Raw genomic sequence first — 26,497 nt, 5'->3', positions numbered from 1 at the left:
GCTCCAGTATTTATCCAGCCCTAAACACCTAATCCTCTTAATAACGTAATTAAACGGATGGTAAACCCAACCATTACACATGTATCTGCAATTATTCTATTTATATCATGTGCAACCGTCCATTTGTGTAAATTTATTTGTTTCGGATGTTGATAGTGTATTTTAAGCGACTATCTAGAGCCGTAATGGCGGACCGCGGTCTTCAGTTGCAGTAACAGCTAACCCCCTTCCATGATTGACATGACGAATAGCCAATGGGAACTCGAGTAGTTATGTCCAGTATCCAATCAGATGGCCGCTGCCAGGAGCTTTGTGGTACAGTTGTTAGCTATCGTTCAGATCAACAAGCCACTATTTGGAAGCAGTTTGATAAACACTCGCTGTTCCTAATTTTTTCTCGCTCCTTTTTCAGCAGTTTCACTCCAGGCAAGTCTTTGTAAATCGAAAAAGACGTCGCTACTGTTTTACAAGGTTCCTTTTTGATAAACAACTGAGTTAAAGACATTTTCTCGTTAATTTGGCCGCTGTTAATCTGAGCTAACCTTGCCTATCTTCTTTTTTGGCAACCATTTTAATTTTATGACAAGATCTAGTTACCTAAAACTGCCATTAACGATAAAGATTTTTTTTCAAGGGTCAAAACAACCTTTCCGAAAAGGAATTTGCGATTAAGCTACCTTCACTTGGCTTTATAGAAAAACCCTTTTTTTAAAGAGCTTTTAAAACCACTTGAGTCTGTAACGATACCCAAGCATTTAACTTTTAAATAGCCCGTTTTTGCATCGCAGAAGTCGCTCGTCTTGCCTTGAAATAATCCGAAAAGAGCCACCTGAGTCAAGGAAGCAAGAGGGAAGCCAGTGCAGGACCAGAAGCAGCTTGTGTGCACAGCCACGGGATCCCCTCCTCGGATTGTTTCATTATAATCAGTGTTATTGTTGAAAATGGCCGCGGTCGGAATGCTGCAGTTGTTGATTGAAGCTGCTGAATTCCTTGACCGCAGGGAAAGAGGTAGGTTTCTATACATTTACATTGGGGAGAACAAAAATAAATGCATTAAATGTATCATAAGCATGCAGCCCATAGTGAATGCCAGACCCCTAAATTAAATTCTATTTTAATTATAAATTTTTAAATTTTGTTTTTGCTATTACATTTTCATTAGACTGGTCATGTGGAATTTTCTAGACCACCTCGTGTCATTGTAGCCTTTCAAAGATGCATCTAGCCTTTTCTTTGAGATAATAAAATATTGTGGTTGCCCATCTCATCAATTAAGACATTCCCATTCCTATTAATATTAATGTTTTGTAATTGAAGCACAGTCTTTCTTACAGTGTCATGACACCTCTAGTTCAAAGGCTTCTACTTGCATAATATTCCTAATTGTTCTATTCATTTGGTGTGTTTTGCATTCAAAATAGCACTAAAGGGATTTCACAACAGTGCTGCACAATGCACCTCCCACTCAAACACCACATGCATGCAATATAACTGCACATATGCAAACTAATTATGAATTCTTTAGGAGGTTTTTCTCAGATATAATGATAATTGACATGTGTTAGATGCAGGAGACAATGTTTTATGGGAGCCCCTCCTTTCCCTTCTGTTGTGGTTCAGTAGCGGGTTTATTTCAGTTCAAGATGACATCATTGTCCAGGCAGAGGGGAGAACTACAGCAAAACGTATAGCAACTGCTGCCCCAGTTAGATTTGAGCATAAAAATGTTCGATAAGATTATTCTTACCACCTATTTCCTTGGTTCTGTCCTGTGTTTTTCGTATGCACCATTGCCTGATATACCAACATGTGACCACTGTGTGTTGTGTTGTTTATCTGTCTGCAGAAGCTGAACATGGCTATGCCTCAATCCCACCCTTCATCAGCAGTCAAGAGAGGGAGAGCTTGAAAAGGAAAAGCAAAAGCAAGAAAAACACAAGTAGCAGGTAATTTTTTTTAATGCATGCTTACTTTGAAACAGACTTTCTTATGCATTTGAAGTTGCCTTTTATGTGCCATGTATCAAATAAGCATCAGGTAGGAGCATTTTTGTACCCAGACTGTTGACATATTGTAGCATATTCTGACAAGACTGGACTGTACATAATATAATACAATGTTCAATTAAAATGCATGTGGCGTTGCAGCTGTATTACTAAGAAATATTATTATAAAATGTAATAACAAAATATTGCACATGAATGGCAGTAACTGACAGTATTTGACTGTTGAAGACATCAAATTTTTTTAACATTCCATTGTGTATAATATTGACCATGTGAATGAGTCAACAAATAAACAAAGTGAGTGATGCATTATGGTTCTGTTTTGGATCCAAGCAGTGATGCAGAAAGCTACTGTTATACCTTTAGCCCATTACTGACCATATAAACCACTTTTATGCAGCACATTCTTCAAAATATTGACACCTTCAGTATCACACAAAAATACCAAAAACACAACCCTACAATCTTTATACATGGAAGCTGAATGTTGAAACTGAAAATGAATAAATACAAAAACAAAATGCCTGTTAATAACAAAATACCCATTAATTTATCTCACAGACCAGTTCGCCCCTCTCCCTTTAAATCTCTATATAAAATATGTGCTGTTTATTAGAGTGACGGCAGCAAACATCAGTACCGCTCAGATGTCCTAAAAGGGAAGTGGGGCCATCAAGGTAACTGATCCACACACTACACACTGGTCCTGTTTTTTCAATGTGGCAATATGACTACTTAATTTTTAAATTCCCATTCAGTTTAATCAAAGATCGAATGGTTTAACACATACACACTAAACTAAAAATACAACCCAGCCTCTTGTATCATTGGTGGAGCCTTGGGGTGGACAGCAGAAGTTGTATCTGCGCTGATGTAATACTTATTAAATTGTGTCGCGAGGTGCGAAGTGATGAGACGGCAGCAAAGTTCAGAATTAATTGGAACGTTATGTTGCCTCTGTGAATCGATTGTGTAGCAGCTAGAACAGCATAGCATTTGATTAGAAGCATCAATTTATGCTGGGGATTATTGTAAAAAGCATAAAAATTTAATTAATTAAATAAATAATACCAGTAATTAATTGAAGTGTCTTCCAAATTGCAACCGGTTCCTATCACGGTGAATGTATAAGCTGTCATTCAAAGCAGTCCACACTCCAGTAGATGGTTTGTGCTTGATAAACTGGTCATGCGTCTTCAAGAGGTGTGAACTGGCTGTGAGCCTGTTCTGGAGATTAGTCAGTCAGGATGTATGGTACTTTTAAGGTGAACCCGCCTAAAAATAGCTTTATATATAGGTCTGTTACCTTGGCTAACCCTGTATCCAATGCTCACATGTGCCCAAATATACTTAGTTATCTCTTGATGTTGTTCTCATATCACATTAGCACATACTTAACACCTCACTAATCACAATTTGATCCTATAGACCAGTGTTGGGCGTTTAAACTAATTTGTAGTTACAAAATAAACATATTTTATAATTTTATCTCATGCATGGACTAAAGCTGCATTTCTTCTATTTTGATGTGTTTTTTCATAAAAAAAAAAAAACTTTTTTTAAAGGTAACCTCACTTTTTCATTGATTAATCATAACCTATACTCTTACCAGTCTTACCAGCTCATTAAAACAATGTTATTTACTGCTTTTTAAAATTATTATTAAAAATACATTTTATATTATGCAGAATTAAGTTAAGCATTTTGGTCCTGCACAGTATTTTCTGTTTCTCATGTGGCCCCATGGAAAAAATAATTGCCCATCCCTGCTATAGTTTGACAGTTCTAAGTAGATCTTACATGATTGGTAACTTGAGCTATTTCATGAACAAGATATTTGAACTGATGATAACAATTACGTGTTCATAGCATTCTTATCAGAGATTGTAGTAAAGACATGCACCTTTTGATGAAAGCAAAAACATCTTGTTTATTGTAGTAATAAAAAGCGCACCAAAAATGTAGTTTCCTTTAGTTTGCATTTGCATTTGTTTTTCAGTAAGTATTGTGGTATTTCCGCTATCAGTAATAAACTTTAACCGTAATTGTGGCCATACTTTGTAGTTGTGTGGGTGAATGGTGCTGCCAGAAAATATGACAGTGTGGCTTTGTTATAAAGACAAGGACAGTCAGAGACATTAATTTGTTTTAATAAAGCCGGCTTGACAAGTATAGTTCGCCATGCCACATCCAGCAGGTTGGTCAGGATGTTGATCTCGCCCACGTTTATTATGCAACGTAAATGGACCCAAACAATAGATCTAACAAAGAGACAGGAGTGAGGTTCTGTATTCTCAGTTAATAGTAGTTTATTTCCTTATCAAAAACATACCCAGAGTTGTATTTATTTTATTCATACATGTTGAACACACAAACCCTGCATATTTAGGCTGTATTCTTCTCTCAAAAAGAAAACATGATGATGTCATGTGGTTATATAGTAAGTGCTCCACTGTGTTTTTAAAGTCCATACCCTTTCACTAGAATTATTTGAATAATTTCAGCCCAGGAATTACCAATCTCTTTTAAACAAAAGATAAAAAAAACAGTTGTTAACTTGTAAAATACCACTTCATGACATCATAAGCTGAAACAGAGCATTTTGATCTTGGGAGATATAAACTGCCTATGCAGGATTACTCAAACGTGTGAATGAAACAAAACACAACTCCAGGTATGTTTTTAATGAGTTAATATCAAAAATATTCTAACATGTCTTAAAGCTCACACAAGTTAATTTTGCATAATGTAGGAACTTTAAATCAAGGAGAGTGAAGCAGTCACTGATTATAATGCAAACAAAAATCATGTCTGATGGTTTTGTCTGCATTTGTTCAAAATAAAAATATTCACTTTACCTAAATTCAATAATACAACGCTCAATTCAATGTCAGTCATAACATACTATGCCACAGCAATTAATTTGAACCTGCATGTCTTTTTTCTATTTCAAATTGGAGAATCATGCACTATTGATTTTCTAAAACTCTTGAGTGTTCCACAGCTGATCTTCTAGGGTGAACATTTGCCAAAGGCATACACTTCTCCCATATAGTTCACTTTCAATGCCTTTGAAGTACGGCCATGTTGTTTCTTCACCACATTTTGACCTACTTTTTTGCTTTAAGTGACAGTAAAAAGGTACACAGAGTTTGTATTTAAAGTTAAGTCTGTTTAAATAACTGTCAGTGCTATGTACCTATACCTGCAGGGGCCATAAGTAAGCAATATGTTTGTTTGATACTATCTGCAGTGAGATTGACCTTGTTTGATGCACCATTTGACTGAATGACCACTCCACAACAGTTTACGCTATGTTGGCCTTTTCCTTCTCATTACTATTCAAAAACAGCAGCCACGCTTCCTCATAGTAAGCCATTATGTTCATAGTATCGTAAGGATAGCCTTTTTGTAGTTCTGCATTGTTACTGACTGAAAAATTCCTCTCTAGCATAAAATATTATTCAACTGCACAAAATCAAGGTGAATGTTTCATTTTATGCAGTTGTTAATGCATTTAATGATTGTTAGCGATCCAAGTCAATACATTTACAACTATTTAAAGAACATTGCAGACCCCCAAGTAGAGCGGTTGTGTTTACATTGTGCTATTTTATCAAATACAATGCAGTTTTTTTCTCACAACAGAATAAAAAAAATAAATAAATACTAGAAAATTTGAAAATACTGTAAGTGCTTACAGTTGTTGTGCTCTTGTGCATGACACATGCACACATTTGACATGTAAGAATTCATGTGAATGGTGAGGGACAGAAAGGCGTTTGTCATGAACTTGTAGCTGTGGCTACAAAAGTGGCTCACCAGTGTGAAAGTGGTGTGAAGTGTGAAAACATGTCAAGACTTCAAAGCACAATATAGTTCAGCCAGCGCTTCGTTTAGCTGCAGACTTCAAATGTAGGGCAGTGGTGTGTCTCCCAGTATGGAGCATGAGGTTGGTGCTTCCCTATATTGTGCGATGCTTTGGGGGAGGGTTAGTCACTGTGATGCAAGCACTGATGTGTACTCTGTCAGTGGTGCTATAGTGACGCTCCCCTCCCCCGTGTTGGTAGTCTCTCTCCCCCTTCTCACCTCCTCCACTCTTCCTGCTCTTGGCAAAGCTTTGGAGAGAACCAGCAGCTCCTCCATTACACAGATGAAGGGACCTCCCCCACTCTCCTGCATGTATGTGCTAGTGCGGGCAGCGCTCTATACAAATCACAGAGGGATCTTGTCATATGTGTGAAGCACGGAAAATGGAGGCCTTCACTGCAGTTTACCTCAATGCATCAAAGCAGCTCACATATGGCCCATATCATATTCTCAGTGTTTGCGAGTGGATTTAGCTGTTAACAAAAGCAGTAATGTGAAAAGATCAACGAGATGTATAGTGAAACATGGTTGTAGTCCTGACCCAGTGACAAAGCCATATGTCTACTGGAGCTCACCTGCTGCAAGGTGCATCTGCTCTGTTCTTGTTTTAAATAACAGATATGCTGTCAGTGTACTGAATAACATAGGTGCATAGAAGGTTAATTTGACTTAGCACTACTTACAGTTCCATTTTAAATTAATTTTTGTTCTTAAAATATTGCAATCCACCAGTGTTTTCAATTAACAAAGACCTTTCGCATATCAGGCAACAATTTTACACTACCTTCCTCGGTTATAATCCGGTTGATTCAATTTCATTTTAAGGCCAGTTGTAAGAAGACAAATGCAGTTGTATTTCCAAGGAAGAGATTTTATTAAATGTGTTTCAAAAGAAAATGGTTAACCTGGAAATATGGTGCATCCCAACTCAATAATGACTAGTTTTCAATTTTGATTGAATAAGAAAAAGAAATAGAATACCTTACTGCCTTGCCTGCCCAGGTAAACTTTCATTATCATTTTAAAATGACTTTCTGCCTTAACTTTGTTCAATGTTACGCCTCAGATCCCCCATCACAGACACCTGCTGCTCACTGAGGGGACTGTACTGTTTTATTTGAGTCATCTGAAACTACTGCTTAAAATCTAACAATTCTGAACAATTTGATTATTGGATGGTTTCACAGACCCCAAGTTAATCTCATCTTGTCATGGATGTTCTTCATTTTTCTAAATCCTTTTAAATCTACAAATACAAACGTTCTAATTTAATAATAGCGCTAACTCGAATTGCAATTTTGATTCAATTGCAATATATTATACAGCCTTAATTTTTTTTTTTATTAATTAAGGCTGGCAACTTCAAAACATGTACAAGTGAAGAACAACCATTCAAACAATTAATGGTAATATCCACCTGCCCCTTACACTTAGGATTCCACCCTCATGTTTTAGCAAAAGCTCACTGGCTTAAACCACCTGCCAGCATTTACGTTTGTAGTAGAGTTAATAGCATTGTTGTTCATTTTGTTTACAGCCAACAACCATTTCCTGGTGACCTATTTAATCCAATCAGAAGAGAGATCTCCTTAAATAGATGGCATGTGGTCAAACAATAGTGTAGCAGGTGACCTCTGTCTGACAGTTGTTGCCATGTGACTCTGTTAGACTGGGGGCTATAGTTATTTGTCAATAGTTACCTCTGCATATTTGTTTGCGGACAACAGTGCAACTCAGTTTAGACTGTAAAATGTAACAGTAGTGTTAGAAATTCATAAGATCTTCCCATTATTAGTAGAACCATGCACAAACCACTACTGTTTACTAAATGTCAAGTCACAGTTCTTAAAATACCTGTACTTAATGCACACATATTAAACCCTCCCTATCGTTAACTAATCAGCTGTATCAGCTGTACTCTGGCACCACAGGGCACCACAGGGCACAGGGCAAGTTTCAGCCGGACCAGTGGACAGGGCAGTATTCTGAACCAGGATCATTTCACAGTTATGTCACCAGTGTCTGACCCAAACAGGAATGCTCAAGGTGGCCAGCTCCACAGCCCCCCAAGAATCAGCTAAAATAACATTATGCCCCATGCAACAGACACCCTAACCCTAACATCTGCATATAACAAATTTGCAGCTACTACTTATTTTACTTTTTCTATGGAAGAATAAAAAAACATTCTAATCCAAGTCATCTCAAATATAATGGTAGCAATTTTACTTCTTTGTGTAATGTTGAAAAATAAAACCTGGAAATATGGTTACAAAGAGAAAGCAGAATATTTGTCCTAAAATGTGCTTCCTCAAAGAAGTGGTGCTTTAAAAATGTATCTGGAAATGGTCAAATGGTTTGTCACTTCCAAAAATAGGTTGCCAGAAGCTTGATCATAGCTCTTAAAGAACATCTGCCTGGATAATCTTCTGTACTTTTGTTTTTTGTCCTCTGGGGTTAGCACTCCAAAGCATCTAACTCTTGCCTAATGCTCATCTTGATCCAATAATCTGAATTTGTCCAGGTTTGAGGGCTCTACATGTTCAACTTCTAATATTATACAGTTATCAGAATGCAAGATGGATTCCTCCATGCACATGCTACTGAGAGTTACAGACAAGTTCCTAACTGTTCAAAACTAGAATGTGGGATTTTATTGTTTTGAAAAAGTAATCCATAATAATTTGAGATACGAATTTCACATTGTATGTACTGCACAGATTTTCAGCTGTATAACAGTATCTCTCTAGCATGAGCCACTCCGGTCGTGGTCCAGAGATGGGGGCGTGTCCTTCTGCACTGACAGTGACCGAGCTAAGATTAGATTAAGGTCAAAGCGAGGTGGAGGAGGGAGGATCCTCTTCTCTGGCTTTTGCCCTGACCAATGCCCACCTGCCCCGATTCACACACAACCAATGTCCACAAACTGCACTTGACCCAGTTTCCCACTTTAGTCTTAGTCCTGTCCTCTGTGTTATGTCAAGAGCTTTGGTTCTGACCAGTCACTGGACACTGGCAAACACCTGTATCTACTTAAACGCTAAAAGGGTATGCTTTTAAGTAGCTCAAATGCATACCCTTTGGCAGACAATATTATAATCTTCAAACGCAGTGATAGTGTATTGATATCACATTTTGGTTAGAGTTAGTGCTAAATGACCTTAATACAGAATTTCTTTTACATAGTTTATCTTGAATTTCTCCTAAAAACCTTTGTACTTCTGTTGTCACGATACTAACATTTCAGCAATACTAAGGAATATTATATATAATAATTACAGTGAGGGCTTATACCTGTGTAATTCCTCAGTCATACGGGTAGATTTCTTAGTGGTTCATGAGGATCATTGTAAACCTATTCAGGAAAGGTTCATTTATGTCCTGTTAATTACTTTTTTTTGGTATCAATACCTGCTCTAGTTTTAGTCCACAACCCCAATTTGGACATATCTGCAGAATCCAAGACACTAGACTATGAAATGAAAGTACCAAGAAACTATAGCTACAGTGGATAATGCCTGGACTTGAGGGTCTGTGCTGTTTCTAGTTACTGTTACTATGTTTACCCATGGAGCGCCAGCCTCGTAAGATCCTCCTGCTCTTAAAAAAAAAACACAAGCTTCCTGCGAGGCCATTGCAGCTTTCTCTATGATTTTTATTAAATTTGTATTCCAGTATTTTCATTTCGTCAGCTCTTCTACTCACTTACTCCCACGCTGTTTTTTTTTCTCCCTGCAGTAAGGCCTTGGACTAAAGCATTGGGGAACTCTGATTGTTAATGCATTTTATAGTTCTCATGGGTTATTATTATAGAAGACATAATGCTTTTTTTGTAGTGCATAGTATATAGCTTAGAGCACGTAGATCATTATTATAAAGAAATCAGAATTGATAAACCCAGCCACTCCAGTTGCTTTTCAACCAAGCAAGCAGTGGATTTCCATTTATTTGGTTTTATTCTTACACATTTTTTTACCTTACATGTATGATCCAGAGTATTTTTTTCAGTAAAGAAAAGTTAGTATAGGGAAGTGGGTATAAAAGGGATAGGTGAAAATCTAAGATGCAGGATAATACTGATTAGTCACTTGTCAAGCATTACAAATAATATGGAAACACATAATCTGACATAGAAAAGCTAAACACTAACTTTTGCACAATGTGTCTCCTTTAAAAATTCTAAATCTTTTACATTTCTAATATGTTTTTGCTTTTCTTCACAGGTCTACGCACAATGAAATGGAAAAAAACAGGTATGTAGTACACAAAGAAAGCATGATAACGTTTGCATGGTGGACTGAAGCGCATGCACATTGTAGAGAGACTCAATGTTGTAAAAGTATTTTCCATGTGCTGTGAAATGTATTGTAAATGATAATGACAGACACAAGTGATTACAAGCTGTTCATATCACTTTTAATTACGTAACCATGACCGACGTCAATACTCTGACGGTCATTCAAGTCGGAGGAACCAAAATTATCTAAAGGAATAAATCCATGTTGGCACAGAAGAACCAATCAGGTGCCAAAACAGCTTCAAAATGCCACTGCAGGCACCTCACTGTGAAATAATACTATTGATGGACTTGGCTGTAGTATAGACAAGCGTACACAAACTAATGGCGCCTACTGTCAGATAGTTATAACAATACTGGCATAAGTAATAATTAGCTGGAAGAATAATGGAACATAAGCACCAAAACAAGAATCATATTTTGGAGGTTGCTATGGAGAGCTAAGTGAGAAGTGCTCTTTTGAGCATGAACACTAACCTGAGAGCTTAGAGACTATTATATGTTAAACTGACTTACAAAAAAATAATAAAGTAATCATCAAGCTGCCATATTTATTTAGTCCATTCATCTCTCTCCACAACTCAATACTCCTGCCCCTCACTAATACACATCACCACATTGCAATCCTTGTAGCTCTTTTGTTTGTTTCTGTTCCTACTCCATCACTAGCCTTTTTCTAACCACGGCCAGCGCTCAAATTGCATCCACTGCGCAATATTTTGCAGACAGCTACTATTTAGCTTCATTATAAATTAATCTAAACATCGCAGAAGATTGAGATAATGATTTGGACTCTGTTACTTTTCTTGTTCAGCTGACCCAAACCAATATTAAAATCACTCTTGTCTTTGTTCTGTAGCATCGCCCTCTCAAAGCCACCACCCTGTGCTAGCTGATCCAAACTAGCCCGGTCTGAATAATACATGGCACCCGGGGATCCAGCTCTGTGCATATCACACCTCTTTAGAAAGCCTCAGACTAGACTCAAGTCAAAATTAGAAGCAGAACTTGCCGTGCTACAACTCGAGAAGCATCGACTACTTTTCCTGCCAGTTTTTCTCCCACCTCTAAGTCCGATGGCACGTAGTAAATGACTCAGAGGAGACCCAAAGTATTCACACCAAAGCCAGTGAAACGGCACCCCTCCCCCTCCCCCTCCTCCCTTTTCTGCAATATTGGCTTGGCTAATACAAGAGAAGCAGCTTAGAGCGATCACAGTTACACCAAGGACTGTTCAACATATCAAAAATAAAAATATCTTCTGCATGAATTATTCGCTTTGAAGACTACCATAACTAGTTATCTACTTGAAGCTATGAAGCAGTTCTGTCTTTATGCAAAATAGCTGTGATCAAAGGCAAATTCAACCACTGGAAAAGATGATCAATGCATAAAGAGAAATACTCACCAGTGACTCCAGAAGTGAGTCATTAGTCTCATCAGCGTCTCTTTAAGGCACTGTATTTTAAAGGCTATTGACCATTATTTGTCAACCATATAAAGAAATAAGCTGTAAATACATTAAATTAATTGAAATAAGCAATGAATGACATCATAAACAATAAATCATACAGCAATTTTTCCTCTAACTTTACCGTTAACTTCACAATGCCTTCAATTATTTATTACTAGATAGATCTTCTGTATTCTGGACTATACTACTTGTCTTTAGCAGATTCAGTCACTACTCATGCATTTGGGTACGTGTTTGTGTAATGAGACTCCCTGCCCCACCTTTGCTATGTTCCTGCTAGCTTTGGGCAGTCGCCACTGGTAGCTGTAGACTGCAGCTCCTCTCTGGGTTCAAAGGTCAAGTCCAAGGCTGACTGACTGCTGCTCTGTTAAAGTATGGGGCTGTGCTGAACTAGTTGGAAGTTTTTAGTAGGTGAGAGGCTAGAGATGAGCTACTGGACGTTACACACAAGTTGCAAATATTTTTATGACATTTCTGGTGACAAGAATGTAGAATCTGTCCAATATGGAGTTGTTTGAACAGGCAGGAGATAGTAAACTCACTCATAACGTGTTGCAGAGGTAGTTGTAGTAGTTTGGTATTGAGCTATGTTTACAATTGTTTTCTCATTTGAAATAGCTCAAACGTTCCATCAAATTGTTTAAGATATTATATGTATCATTTCTGTTAGAGGGTTCACCATGTGCTTGTGTGATTGTTTGGCCAGGAATGTTCCACAGTATTGCCAGTTTTCAGATTCTGTATCTACAATGTGATGATGTCATACTCCCAAATGGGGGGCAAGAGCCAACTTTTCCAATTGACAACATTGCACTTTGCCATGAAATATCCAAAAGATGAATTTACAAATGTTGAACCTGGTATTTTCAATTACAGTAATAAAATAAGTAAAATACAGTAACAATAATCACTTTAGCTGCTCCTATCTGTATTCATTAATATTGTTCTATAGAATACTGTAATGTCATCTGAAAACCACCAATTGCATCTGATGTATTTTTCTCCATGGACACAAGCAGGTGACACCACAAGGCCAAGTTACAGGTCAGATTTGTGGAGAGGCGAGTCTTTGCAACATTCCAGGCAAAGCAATAGCATATGAAGATAAGTAGCTCATGAACTTTTTCAATGTTTGTTAACAATAACAACGCAACAAAGCAAATATGTATGTTTACAATATGGTTAATTCAGCATTTAACTTACAACTTGTGACTTTGGGTGTTAGCTTGCTGTGTTTCTATCTTCTCGGTCAGATCATGTGACCTGCTTTGTTCATCATCGGTGTTTAACAAACAGCAGCCCGCCCCAATGATCCTTATTATGTCAGAACAGGCCAGGGCATTTCCATGTTATGTAATGACAATCTGCATGCCCTTTGGACTGTCAGCTGAGAAGCAGGCTCTAACTCTCAGCTGTAGCACTGCTTTGAATGTATGCGTGGGATATTCATTTGCATGGTGTTTGTCTGTGAAGGGGAAAACTTGTGCACCAGGGAACCACCTTATATTGCACATCTACAGTGTCCCTGGGTTGTTTGCCTTTGTTTATTGCTGGTGTAGTTGATACATGTTTGTGTCCAGGTAGAGTGTAAATACAAAGTGTAGACTTGGTTCAGTCCTGGTTTTGTGAACATTTGGATCTGGTTTTGTCCTGGCTTCTATGGATCTACGCTAATATCATACTGCTACTGTAGTGGTTTAATGTTTTGCATATGGTTTAGTCCTAACATTGACTTTAAATAGGTCTAATTTAGTATGGTTTGGATCTAGTATTGCTATGTTCACATTTGGACACATGATTTGGATGCCCACTGTTAAGGTTGCATTGCTTTCATTTAAGGGGTTCTATTTGGACTGGATGATATAGTCAGAAATAAAACAAATTTAAATCCCGATAACAATCATTAGAAGATATTTTGGCAATTCAGCAGAAATATGCTAAAACATTTCAAAATTGATTAGCTGAGGCTTAAGTATAATACAAATTTGGAAAAACTGTACAATTAAACACAAAAGTACAACCTTGTTTGAAATATTAGAACATAAGTTTGTCCATTTTTATTTTTAATCTGTTCCATTTTTTGCACAATTTTATATTGTAGATAATAGCCAGTATTCAAACATTTTTCTGCAAAACAGCACAAGCACAGTATTACAATCATAGACTACATACAGAACAAAACAGCACTTATTACAGTACTCATTATAATATTATTGAGTATTAGATAGCATTGCTCACATCTAGTTTAATTATTACTTAGTCTTGCTTTAGGCGTTGTTTAAAACTAGGCTGACATTTGGCTGTCTAAATGGGGATGAGTACAGTCAAATGACTGTGTCCATACATTTGAATGCAGTCCTTCCTGCCTCAGTACCTGCACTAGCACAGAGCACAGTGAGCCCCACAGCTGCCTGCCCCAAAACCATTTTAACCTGAGACGCAGCGCACACGCCTACTCTCCCTGGGCTCAGACACGTACGCACCGAGCCACCCGGAGGTGTGTTGTGTAACAGCAGGTCAAGTGCTCACAGACGCCCACCTCAAATCTAAACAGCTGCCAAAGCTACCACAGCCACACGAGTACAGCAGGAGCAAGGGCAGAGGAGAGAGAGAACATATTAAATATCAAACTAAAACTTTAGAGTTGTTTAAAGTGCTGTATGTTGTGGTGTGACTGTTAACCAAAACATGCCTGTAGTTATATATTTCACTTTTTAGTAACATAGTTTTATGTAATACAACATCATAAATTAAGGACATGTAAGACATGTCAGTATATATTTTAAAGGGACATTATGCATTTATAGTCCAGAGTTTTAACCTTTGCTCAATGCAGATGTTGTTTTTGGCAATACAAATGCATGTAATTGAATAAGTGCCAAACATTTTATGATTCAAGCAGCCCTCAACAGAACCCTTCAACAGAACTTGCACAGTGAACCTCTTAAGTCTCTGCTTTTATAAGGCTGTTGCATTATGCTCCTATACCAAGTCTGATTTAATAATTTAGTTTGGACAAGAATCTGGAAAAACAAATTTGCAATGTCAGCAATGATAGCCGCCATGTCACGTATATCGTCATTGCACACTCTCCCAGCCTAATTGTACTCAAGTTATCTTATTTGAATAAGATAACAAAGGTCACCTGAGGCCTCCATGCAGCCGCTACTGAAGCAGACCAGAGCCACTGTGTAAGCAATGCCCATTTATGCTTTATAAATATTTATTATATTATAAGTACATTAACAAAGAAATCTAGAAAATTAAAGCTATTTCCTGAGTAATAAAAATGTATTAGATGAAATCCCTCAGTAGCACAAGCTGGACATGCATCAGTAGAAATTTTAGTATATTAGACACAGTGCTAGACCATGTTTGCTCCTCTTAAAGGTGCACTATGTAACTTTCTGCTTGGGGTCTCTACACTTGCAAATACTGTGAAACATTCCAGACAAAGCAATTACATCTCCACAGAAAAAAGCATTTGACCCCTACACCAAAAAAGTTACACAATGCACCTTTAAATAACAATGCTTTTTTCTTTTTGTTTTCCCCACAGACGAGCACATCTACGGCTGTGTTTAGAGAGATTGAAATCCCTCGTTCCGTTGGGACCAGACGCGAGCCGGCACACCACACTGAGCCTGCTCATGAAGGCCAAAGACCACATCAAGGTGAGGGGCCCACTTAGACACGCCACAGCAATCAGAGCGTCCAAATCAGGAGACGAGAGGGAGGAGGTGTGGGGGGCTAGTGTCATCAGTCTGCCTGGCCTGGTTCAAAAAGGGTTAGGGCAGGTAAGGTTACATTTGTATAAAGAGCACCATCTATACATGGTGCCTTCCTTATCATTCATTTGCATAGATGGCTCGAATGTTCAGAAATAAAACACAGTGACACCTTATGCTGACTTTTCCCTAATTAAACGCTACACTTTAGTCATAATAACTAAGTAACTTAATTCTTTAGCCACAGCTATCTTGGAGAAGATGGAATGTGCACCATTGGCCCCTCTGACCATCGTTAATCACACACACACTACATTTAAACATGGGCAAGGTGAATGTCTTGCCCAGGACTCAAAGACAGTAGACACTGGTCGCAGCGGGAGTCGAACTGGTGACTTTTGGGTCGGTGGATGAGTGCTTTATCCACTTCAGCCACAAAGGAAAAAGTTCATTGGTGGCCTCTTCCTGGGCAGGGTCTGTAGGGCAAAGCAAATGACCTGTGATTTGGCACAGTGCACTTTGGACACACTAACAGTCAAAGTTTTGGACACTCACCCTAACCCTAACCCTCACACTCATTGATGTTGCTTCTTTATTTCCATTGTATTTGCATTATAGATTCTTACTGAAGGCATCAAATACATGCATGGAAACACATGGAAAGTAGTAAAAAAAAAAAAAAAAAAAACTCAAAATAATGCAAAACTTGTTTTAGATGGATTTTTAAAAATAGCCACCCTTTGCTTTGAACTCTTTGACTGTATAGTGAGTGATTTTATATGACCAGTGCAATCAGGTTTTATTGTGGTATATTGCATTGGAGAATTGTATTTAAAGTTTAAAAGTGCTTTTCGGTTGGGGATCTGTCATCTTCTTGTTTCTATGGAGATGTCATTCCTCGAATGTTCCACAATATGACACTGAACTCAGCTGCAGTTACAGGTGGTTTTATAGCTCAAAAAAAACTAGAAAAACAGGTATTTTTGATGTGACCTGATGTTTTCTCCATGGTGGTAGAAAGGTTTAATGCCATACTGTGAAACATTTCAGACAAAGCAATAATGTCTCCATGGAGAAAAGCATTCAATGGACCCTCCACCTGAAAAGTTACACAATGCACCTTTAATAGGAAGTTTGAGTGTAATATCCTTGCATCCTTGACAATGAGAGATGCATATGAACTGTGTGTGTGTGTGTGTTTGCAGAGGTTGGAGGAGAGCGATCGGCGAGCACAGCACACTTTAGAGCAGCTTCAGCGAGAGCAGCGACATCTGAGGAGACGCTTGGAGCAGCTGGGGGTGGAGCGCACCCGCATGGACAGCACCGGCTCCACCCCGGCCTCAGACAAGTCCGACTCCGACCAGGGTGAGATGCACACACAAATATACAGCATCATCGTTCAGATTGTATTATTTTGTTCGGAGCTGCCAAACCTAACAGCAAATAAGTTCAATACAGACGATATAGCTGTGAATCAGTGAAGTGTTGACTTGTTGGTGCACATGAACATTGAACATTTTCCACAAATTAACCGAATTTATGTCATAATTTAGCTGCAAAAATCAAATTCACCATTGACATGAATGAAATCCCCATTTAACTGCTAGTGCCACCCCCGGAAAGCACCGTTTAGGAGAATTTAGAGATAAAAGTGGGTGGAGCGGAATAAGGTGAATAGAAAGAAGACATGCTAAGCCACAATAAAGAGGTTGCTAAGATAAATCTCCCATAAAGTTAAAAAGTGTAATGTGCCTGGAAACTTATTTTATTCCTCTTCAATGACATCATTGTTACCCTTGACAAAATGTGTTTACTACAGTCCCTGACAAAAGTCTTGTCGCTTATCCATTTTGTAGAAACAAAAGCTTATAACCTGACTTTAAATTAATCGATTGGTTTTAGAAATGTCTCATATGAAAGCTAAAACCTTCCCAAATTATGCTCAATAAACTAAAATAAATTTGCTTCACTGAAGAAAGATTGATCATTTAATGAACACAGAAAGGTCAGATTTTGGCAAGACAAAAGTCTTGTCGCCTACAGAAAATTGAACAAATAATTTACTTAAAATACAAAAATATGTTGCATAACGTCAGTGAATTAAGTAGTGGTGCTGTGAGATCTATATTTAATATCTTGTATGACTTCCATGAGCTTGAAGGACTGCATCCATGCGGTTCAACAATGATTCATACAATTTCTTGATGAAGTCATCAGGAATAGCAAAGAAAGCGTCTTACATGCCTCCCAGAGTTCATCGAAGATTCTTTGGTTTTGCCTTCCATGCTTCCTCTTTCATTCTACCCCAGACATGCTCAATGATGTTCATGTCTGGTGACTGGGCTGGCCAGTCCTGGAGCACCTTGATCTTCTTCGCCTTGAGAAACTTTGATGTAGAGATAGAAGTATGCGATGGAGCACCATCCTGCTGCAAAATTTGACCCCTTTTATGGTTGGGAATGTAAGAGGTAGCTAATACTTCTTGATATTTTAGGCTATTGATATTGCCTTCCACCCTGCAAATGTCTCGCACACCCCCATACTGGATGGAACCCCAGACCATGATTTTTCTGCCACCAAACTTAACTTTTCTGGGTGAATCTTGGATCCATGTGGGCTCCAGTAGGTCTCCTGCAATATTTGTGGTGGCTGTGATGTAATTCAACCGAGGATTCATCTGAGAAATCCACCTTCTGCCACTTTTCCAGTGTCCATCCTTTTAGCAGGCTGTGGGCCTTGGCAAATGCCACACGTTTTTTTAATTGCCTTTTGTTTAGTGCTGGTTTCTGTGCACTGATTCGACCGTGGAGGCCATTTCGAGACAGAATTCTACAAACTGTTGTGGTTGTCACAGGGACTTGAGGTGACCAGGCCTGGTGGAGCTCTGCTGCAGTGGAAAAGGGGCTGGGCTTGGATTTTCGAATCAACAAACGGTCCTCCCGAGCAGTTGTCTTGTGGGGTCTGCCGGACCTGGGCTTGTCAAAAACATCTCCAGTCATTTCAGATCTTTTTCTTATTCTTTGTACTTGACGCTGAGACACATTGAAGGTGTCAGCCACCTCAGCAGTGGATCTGGTCTTCAGCCTCTTGATGATTAATGCTTTGGTCTCAGGGTGGATCTTAGGCATGTTGTCAGAGGTCAAGTTGCAGTTGATGTGAAGGTCTGGTGTGCTGGGGTTCTTTTTATACACACCTACTAATTGACTGATCAGTAACTGATCACAGATGAGGCTGTAATGTAGGATTGGGTGCATCATATGACAAGGCGACAAAACTTTTGTCTTGCCAAAATCTGACCTTTCTGTGTTCGTCAAATGATCAATCTTTCTTCAGTGAAGCAAATTTATTTTAGTATATTGAGCATAATTTGGGAGGGTTTTAGCTTTCATATGAGACATTTCTAAAACCAATCGATTAATTTAAAGTCAGGTTAAAAGCTTTTGTTTCTACAAGTTCAGTTACTAAGGTGATACTAATTTAGACTTAAAGTGTATATGACAGGTATGATGACTGAAAACATAGTTAACTAATTTTATGTAAGAATTCACTGAAAATCATGCCAGTTTAATTTTTTATTTATTTTGGTGAAGTAATTTTACTTGCTGGACATGGGCAGCAGATAATTCCAGTTACCTAGCCACCATAATGTAAACAAGTACCAAAAGAAAATCTAAGTTACACAATAGTTATGATTAGACAAATAAAAATAGATGACATCGCATAAACTGTCCCTGGATTTTGGATCGAATTTGTTGATGACATAGGTACAGAGGCCCTGTTTTCAAACTCAGCTCTACTTGCTGTATTGTTGTAGTGTGATTCATCAGCCGATTTTACTCCATTTCACTTCTTACAAACCGTCTGACCTCGCAGCCTTAGATTTCGTCTGCTCGATGGTAGGTGGGTACTTTTTATCATTTAACCAATTGCTGCTATTTAATCATGACGTATGTAATGCGCCGGTATATTAAACTTTTCCCAAATCCCGTAGGGAGAAGGGCAATAACATCTTTCCCCTTGATGAAATTCACCAAACATTCCCTTTACTCCGGCTTTAAAACCTCAATCTTGGTAATCGTTGACAACACTGAATATATGACTCTTCGCTGATTGGCTGGTGCCTGAATTTGCACTTCCAGGGTTTTTGCAAACCGTCTATTGTACTTTGATTCCTGACCTAGTTGCTAGAGAGAAAAGAAACTGAGCGGAGGCACTAGGTGGTGCCAGCCTGGCTAGTATTGTTGTATCTTTTTCTCAACTTTTTTCCCCACAAACGGCCTCTTAACTGATGTAAAACTATGACAAATAGCAAGTACTATCCCACTAAACCAAGTAATTAAGAAAACATGAAAGCCTGTCACGTGTACAGATCTATGGCATTTCACGTAAGACTGATTTAGCTGACTTTTGTTGCAACAATGCTTAACTGCACAGGTCAATGATTTATTTAAAAGATTATAGTTAGGTCTAAAAATAAAAAGAAGGAAAGGCAGGTTCTGATGAGACCCTCCAGAAACAATCTCTTAGACTCACGCTTCAAAAGTAAAACTTAAAAATGTATTTAAGGAATCTGCTCCATAATAATTTTAATTAGTATATTGCTTAATTTGTATTTTTACATGGCACATAGGTCTAAAGGGACTTAGAAATCACTTCATTATTGATTACTTTTTTTGCACTTAGACCTTTTGTTCCCTTCAAAACGCCTTGTGGTCCAGACTGATGGAGAAAGTGTTGCTCAAAAACAGCCCTTTGTTCATTTATGAAGCTGTCACCTTACATAACTGTCACTATGGAAACAAAGACTGACTTTTCTGTTAACTACAGTTACCCAACATTTTGACATTTGCCAGGTTTTTCTTGTTGAAATAAAATGTTCAAAATTCTGAGACAGTTGAGTGTTGACTAAACATTGAAATAGATGCATTGGCACTGGTTCATCCCACACAGATCTCCTTTTAGCTCGGAGGCGTTGAAAGGGCGGTGCTGAGCCTATCATTGTAGGATATATTATGAGTCAAAGTAGGTTCAGATTTTCACTCATTCTTTGTCATAACACATCCTTGTGGAGCGATTTAATTTCATTATTAGTATGGTATATTTATTATAGTAAATTATTAGGGTGGTAACTCTAACTACATGAACTTGTTTTATCTGACAAAAATGCACATGAGTGGAAACTATTCTATTCTGCGCTACTCCTCACTATTCCAGTTTACTGTATTTGACCCTTTTCTTGAAATTGCAATGACCACTGGAGCCAGGACACACCTAGTTTTTGACGTTTTTGACGGACTAGCTGCTAATATAACTAGTTTGTAGTAAAATTGCTTAAAAAAAAAAAAAAAAAGCACTAGGAACCGAAGTCAATGCCAGTCAAACACCAGTTTAGTAGCAGAACAGTTGATTTAGTGTTAACTTTAAAGGTGCACTGTGTAATGTTTTGGTTAGAGGTTCATCACCTTCTTGTTTCTATGGATATGTCATTGCTCTGCCTGGAATGTTCCACAGTATGACATTAAACAGCTCTACCTTACATTTATTCAATTACAGGTGATTTTATAGCTCAAAAAATATCTAGAAAAAACAGCATTCTGACTGTGAGCCAGGCTGCCTCTCCACAGATCTGGTTTTGGTTTCCATGAAGATAAAAAGGTTTAATACCACACTGTGATGAACCTATAGATATATCTCTATTTGGCAAACCCTCCACTAGAAAAGATAAGTTACACAATGCACCTTATTAATATTATTATTTTTTTCAGTATCAACACTAGAGTTGGTATTGAGTAGTATCTGCATTTTTATTTCTAACCCTTGTCTGTTTACCCTTTCACAGAGGACCTGGACGTGGACGTGGAGGGCACAGACTTCCTGCTGGGTGACCTGGAGTGGAGCACCTCTAGCGTGAGTGACTCAGGGGACGAGAGAGGCAGCCTCCGGAGCAGCTGTAGCGATGAGGGCTACTCCAGCGCCAGCCTGCCCCACCTGCAGAACGCTCCGGACAGGCTCAAGCCGCTCCTGCTCACCTCCTAATCCCAAATAAAGCACCTAAACAGCGCCCCCTACGGCCTCATCCCGCACCCCTCCAGGATCGACCAAGCATACAAGTCGTCACACACACAAACTTCCATCCAGATTTTGAGACACCCGCGATGTTAATTTCGTATGGTGTCACCCACTCTGCTACAAACCAATCAAAACGAGTGGGATTTCGAAGACACTCCATTGGTCGCTTCTTCTTCGCCTCCCTCCCATCTCATCCGTCCTCCGATAATACAACACAACTTTCAGCCAGAGAATGTTACCACACAATATCCCACTGCCTCTTTTTGTACGCCTCAAGAGCCATGGGAAGTTTCACCGTGGTCGTAAACACGCACACACGCGCACTCACGAAAAAAACATCTCGGAGACAGTTTACCCAAAGTTCAATCACGCATCTGTGCATGGGACTTTTGCACTTTTGTAAAACGTCATCTTTTACTACACTGTCTCTTTAAAAAAAAAAACTCGCCGCGCTAAACGTTACCAAACTTATGGCGCCATTTTGTGAGTCTCGTGTGGACAATAAGCTAGACTGTTGACAGCAATACGTCCCCTTAGTACAAAGCCTGACAGTTCGGGCAACCAACTCACTACCCTCCCTCCATGTAAATGTCCACACATGCTACTCAAAAGCAAAAAACAGAAAAACAGAAAAAACTTTAAAAAATATCTGTGCAGCATGAGATTGTGAAGGGACTAGGGGGGATTTGGGGGTAGAATTTATTTTATTTCCTCTCTCTGAAGACTGTGGCGCTCATCCGAAACACCAGTGTATGTCCTTTGCTCACCTCTCGGCCTTTAGCGGCGACAAGGGTACAACAAATGGTCGCCCCGGGTTACTTGTTTGTATTTATGGGCAGGTGCTTTCGCTGTCCGCTACATGAGCTAACTGACAAGAGAACAGTCAAAAGACACATTCCACTAAAGCCTCGGTACTACAAGTGTGACGGCATGCTTCAGGTTAGTATGGCTTAATTCCCCTTTTACTTCAATTTCAGTTTGTGAAAGGCAACCAACGAAGTATGTAGCCAGTTTATGTAGCTAAAATTAGCACTCAGCTCAACTCACAAACTCAGTAGGTCTATTGGGTTGTAGTGGTAAGCGCCTACAATATGAGATTTCTGACAGGAGCAGACCAAAACAATTAAACATATTGTTATATCATATTTATTCAATTACTTGTGCTCAGTTTTTAATACTTCTGAAATTATTTTACAAACCTCTTATGTGCCAGTATATATGTTACATTCACATACAGCTTACTTTTCCAAATCACGCCATTCTAGTGAACCATCTCGTCACACTTGTTGAATCTTTGGCTTTTTTTAAAGGAAAAGGCAGGTGCATTATTACTGTTGGATGTACTTCCTGCCTGAAATGGGTTGGTGAGAGTCGGGACAAAGAGCTAACTGGGCTTTATGGAACAAACCTGCACAGGACGTCATGAAATATATCCTCCTCTGTGCGTTTGCATTTCAAAAGCCACTACAGATGTCATATTCTATCTATCCATGACTTGCCTTCGTGATAGCTATTTATTGTTTTAGCAAAAGAGAAAGTTTAATGTAAATAGTTGAAAGAAAGAGAGAACTCTATGTCTATCAACAAATGTATTTATTAGCAACACTAAATATATAGAAGATATCTATTTAATTAGTTATAGCTTACGTTCTTGTGCGGTTGTGGAGAGGTTTTTCTAAATGTACTTTTTATGTTTGCACAGCCTAGTCGAATATTTAGACTGTCTACAATTGTGCCTCCTGGCTTTGCTGTATGTTCACGATTCAACATGGTGCTCCTATTTACAAAAAATGAATGGTTTTCTTTGTGGTTGATTGATTTTTATTTTCAGACGTATCCTGTCTCTAATCGAATAGGGTAAAAAAAAACTACATAAGTTAGAAAATGTGAATTAAAAAATATAAAAGAGGAAGAGACAAGCTAGTGATGCAAATTGGGAAGGTGATGCAAAATGCCTGAATTGAGGTAGATTTGAATGAACAACCTTATATTTCCAACATTAGCCAGTCTCTAGCGCATGAAGATGATACACCAAAAAAAGATAAAAAATATACATTATATCAAAATCTTTATAAATAGGATTGTTTAGTTGTTTAGGGTGAATTTGCTGCTTTTTTTTTCTTCAAAATGTGTAGCCACACTAGTTCCGAACACTACCGGCAAAATGTATTGACGCGGGTGGGCAGGTGTCTTCAAAAAGATCATTTTTATAGCCCATCCTTGTTTCGTCACTGTCCTCAGAGAGATAAATTCAGGGGTAAAAATATGGAAAAAATGTTGCTTAGGCGGGGGAAATGGAAACAAGAATATAATGTGTTTTTTTGTTTTGTTTTGTTTTTTAAAAAGCAAAAAAGTCCACTCAAACACGTCATGTGAAAGCGTTAAGTGTTGTGCGTGGGTTTTTTGTTTGTCCATCTACAGTCCGTCTTCCGCCTGTGAATGAAAGGGTTGAATGCGTGCGTGGTTGTTCCTCCCACTCGCGCTGCCTGGGCTCCAACTGCGCAGGCACCAAATAGGGACATAAAAAGACCAGTTTTCACCAAGCAAAGTGGTACAGTTAAGTTCTGCATGGGCACTTGTTAACCTTTAAGGGCGGAGACATCAGTTATCAGAGTATTAAGCCTTCATTTAAAGTGCATATGACAGGTTAGATGACTAATTTCACTAAAACATTAATCATTACTAATCATTATATTCAATTTGACACACACAGACACAAAAAGCCTATTTCTTTCTATTCTATCCATCTATTATTTTGAATGAAGTTTATCATTGACTTCCTGGCAGCAGATACGACGTGTTTAGAGGTAATTCCGTAACTGTTACCTAGCAACCATAATGGGCCAAAACATCTGAATCGCACAATAGTTATAATTAGACAAATAAAAATAAATGACACCACCTTTATTTTGCAGAAGGCTTAACTGCCATAAAAATATGTTCCGTGTCCGTGCATTTTAGATGGGATTTTCAGATTAGTTGATGACATATTTAGAGGTTTTTCGCTTTAGAATGCTACTTCCTGTGTTTTTCTACTTTTCTTCTCAATTTTCTTTGTACAAACCAAACCAGTAATAATTAGAAAAACACGAAAATATCTTATGCAATTTAAATACTATCAAAGAGACCCTAACCAGCCTAACATTTGACCAATATTTTAAAATAATGGTGTAATTGAAGTTTGCATTTTATTTTTGATTCTTTTGCTCTCGCTGTAAATTTCATCTTAAGTTGATATTTTTCAGGCATTGGAAACGCATAAAAAAACTGAACTGTACCACATTGCTTGTTGTTACAACCCACTGCACGGACTTTGGTGCTGTTAACATCTGTCTCTTTGAAGCAGGTGTGGAAACCTCCAGTAACAAACAGGCACTGGCAGACTCGCTTTTTTTTTTACCATCAGGGCGTCTTGCGTTTCAAAATCTTTATTCATTTTCATAGCATAGCATTATAACACAAAGTGGCTATTTATACCTTAAGACACCATCTATGAGATTTAAAGAACCCAAATTTCGAGGAAAAATTACTTACTTTATTCACCAAAATTGTGCTTATCTTTATCAGAAACTTAATTTATTCCCCATTATAGAACAATATCAGCATTTCAGGCATTCAAATGTACTTATTTTAAAAGTATTTCTATTTATCTTGCTACTACTAGTACACACTGGCAACATTTGGTGAATTGTTATTGTTCTTAGAAATCGAGATATAGTTATTCATATTTATTTACATCTGACACAGTGTCCAAACATTTTTTTAGAAATTGCACTTGTATGAACATTGACAAATTATATGTCATTCCCGTTCATTTTCATCTTGTCTCAGGCGTGGTGCATTACACTACTTCATACTACTACTACTACAAGTACTACATACACACAGCATTGTCCATAATCGCCTCCAATGATCCGAATGTCTGAATGTTGAACAATAACTTAAAGGTGGACGTTTTGTGCACTTATTTTTTAAGAATTGGAAGAGTTTGAACAGGTAAAAAGAAAAATGTCACGGGGTGAAAGAAAAAAACCCCTGGAAACAACTTGTGGAATGCAAGGAAGAATGCAGTTTATATACTTGCCAGTCATATTACAGAAATAAACATTTGAAACCCTTGTTTACCAGACCATAGCCCTGTGTCATTTGTGTGCTGCTGATTTTGCATTCTAATTACATTTGCAAAGAACAAATGATGGCTTTAAGCTTGAAATTCAACCCACTGGTTTCCAATACAAAAGAGTTATATTTAAAACAGCTCCGGGAGAGACAGTAATAGGCTGCTTTCTACACATCAAATAAAGGAAAGCCACAGCGGGGGCTCAGTCCTGGCCAGTATTTTACAGACTAATCCTGGTTTTATATGATCAAATGGCCATCTGACTATAGCTCCACAACCAGTACACAGGCAGCTAGCAAAGGGGGATGGGGGTCTTGAACGCATCCTGCATCTTTTTGGAGCAGAAGGGGGAAGGGAGTGCCTACATGAAGGTCCAAGTGTACGTCAGTTGAACAGGTTGATCAGGACAGCCATCTGGGCAGTCGACATGTTTAGAAATAAAATGACACCAACACTGGGCTGTAAAGAGCATGTTCTGCCTCACTATCTTGAGCTATAGGCGAAGTATAGTATGAAACATGCAAACACCTTAATTCAAAGTTCATATGATGTACTGTAGATGAAGAAACCCAAACACCATGATGTCAACTTTTGATCTGGATAACTACACAACTGATTTTGAATTTGATTGGCAGTGTTACAGATGTTTTCTCTATAGCTCATGGTTTCACATAATCCTTCATGCAGTTCTTTGGTTACACACATCATCTTTGGGAGCGGCTGTGACTCATACTTGACAGTTGCCGGTTCAATTCCAGCACTGACAAACACATACAGTCCTTGACAAGAAACTTCACCCAGACCTTGCCCATGTGTTGGACGTATTTGGGTATGTAAATCTGATTCTGAGTGACTGGTTGTCGGTCGCCTATGGTGTGGATTGCTGGTCACGCTTCTGTAAATGAGCCCCAGGCGAGTGTGGCTACAGGTGTG

The 26,497-nt window shown here is 38.4% G+C and overlaps 1 protein-coding gene across 1 annotated transcript; it reads left to right on the top strand.

The window, feature by feature from the left end:
• Positions 1-339: 339 nt before the first annotated feature.
• mxd1 (MAX dimerization protein 1) lies at positions 340-25,571 on the top strand. Its single transcript, XM_055161345.1, has 6 exons — positions 340-1,008; positions 1,847-1,946; positions 10,100-10,129; positions 15,207-15,321; positions 16,581-16,740; positions 21,215-25,571. Exons 1-6 carry the CDS (start codon positions 942-944, stop codon positions 21,409-21,411), a joined length of 669 nt encoding a protein of 222 aa, XP_055017320.1. The 5' UTR covers positions 340-941; the 3' UTR covers positions 21,412-25,571.
• The last annotated feature ends 926 nt before the right edge of the window (positions 25,572-26,497 follow it).

Source organism: Boleophthalmus pectinirostris, unplaced genomic scaffold (genome assembly GCF_026225935.1).
Source record: "Boleophthalmus pectinirostris isolate CB_2022bp ecotype Guang Dong unplaced genomic scaffold, ASM2622593v1 HiC_scaffold_4, whole genome shotgun sequence".
In the NCBI taxonomy this organism is placed as follows: Eukaryota; Metazoa; Chordata; class Actinopteri; order Gobiiformes; family Gobiidae; genus Boleophthalmus; species Boleophthalmus pectinirostris.
The sequence above is the reverse complement of the archived record's forward strand: the minus strand, read 5'-3'. Positions and strand labels throughout refer to the sequence as shown.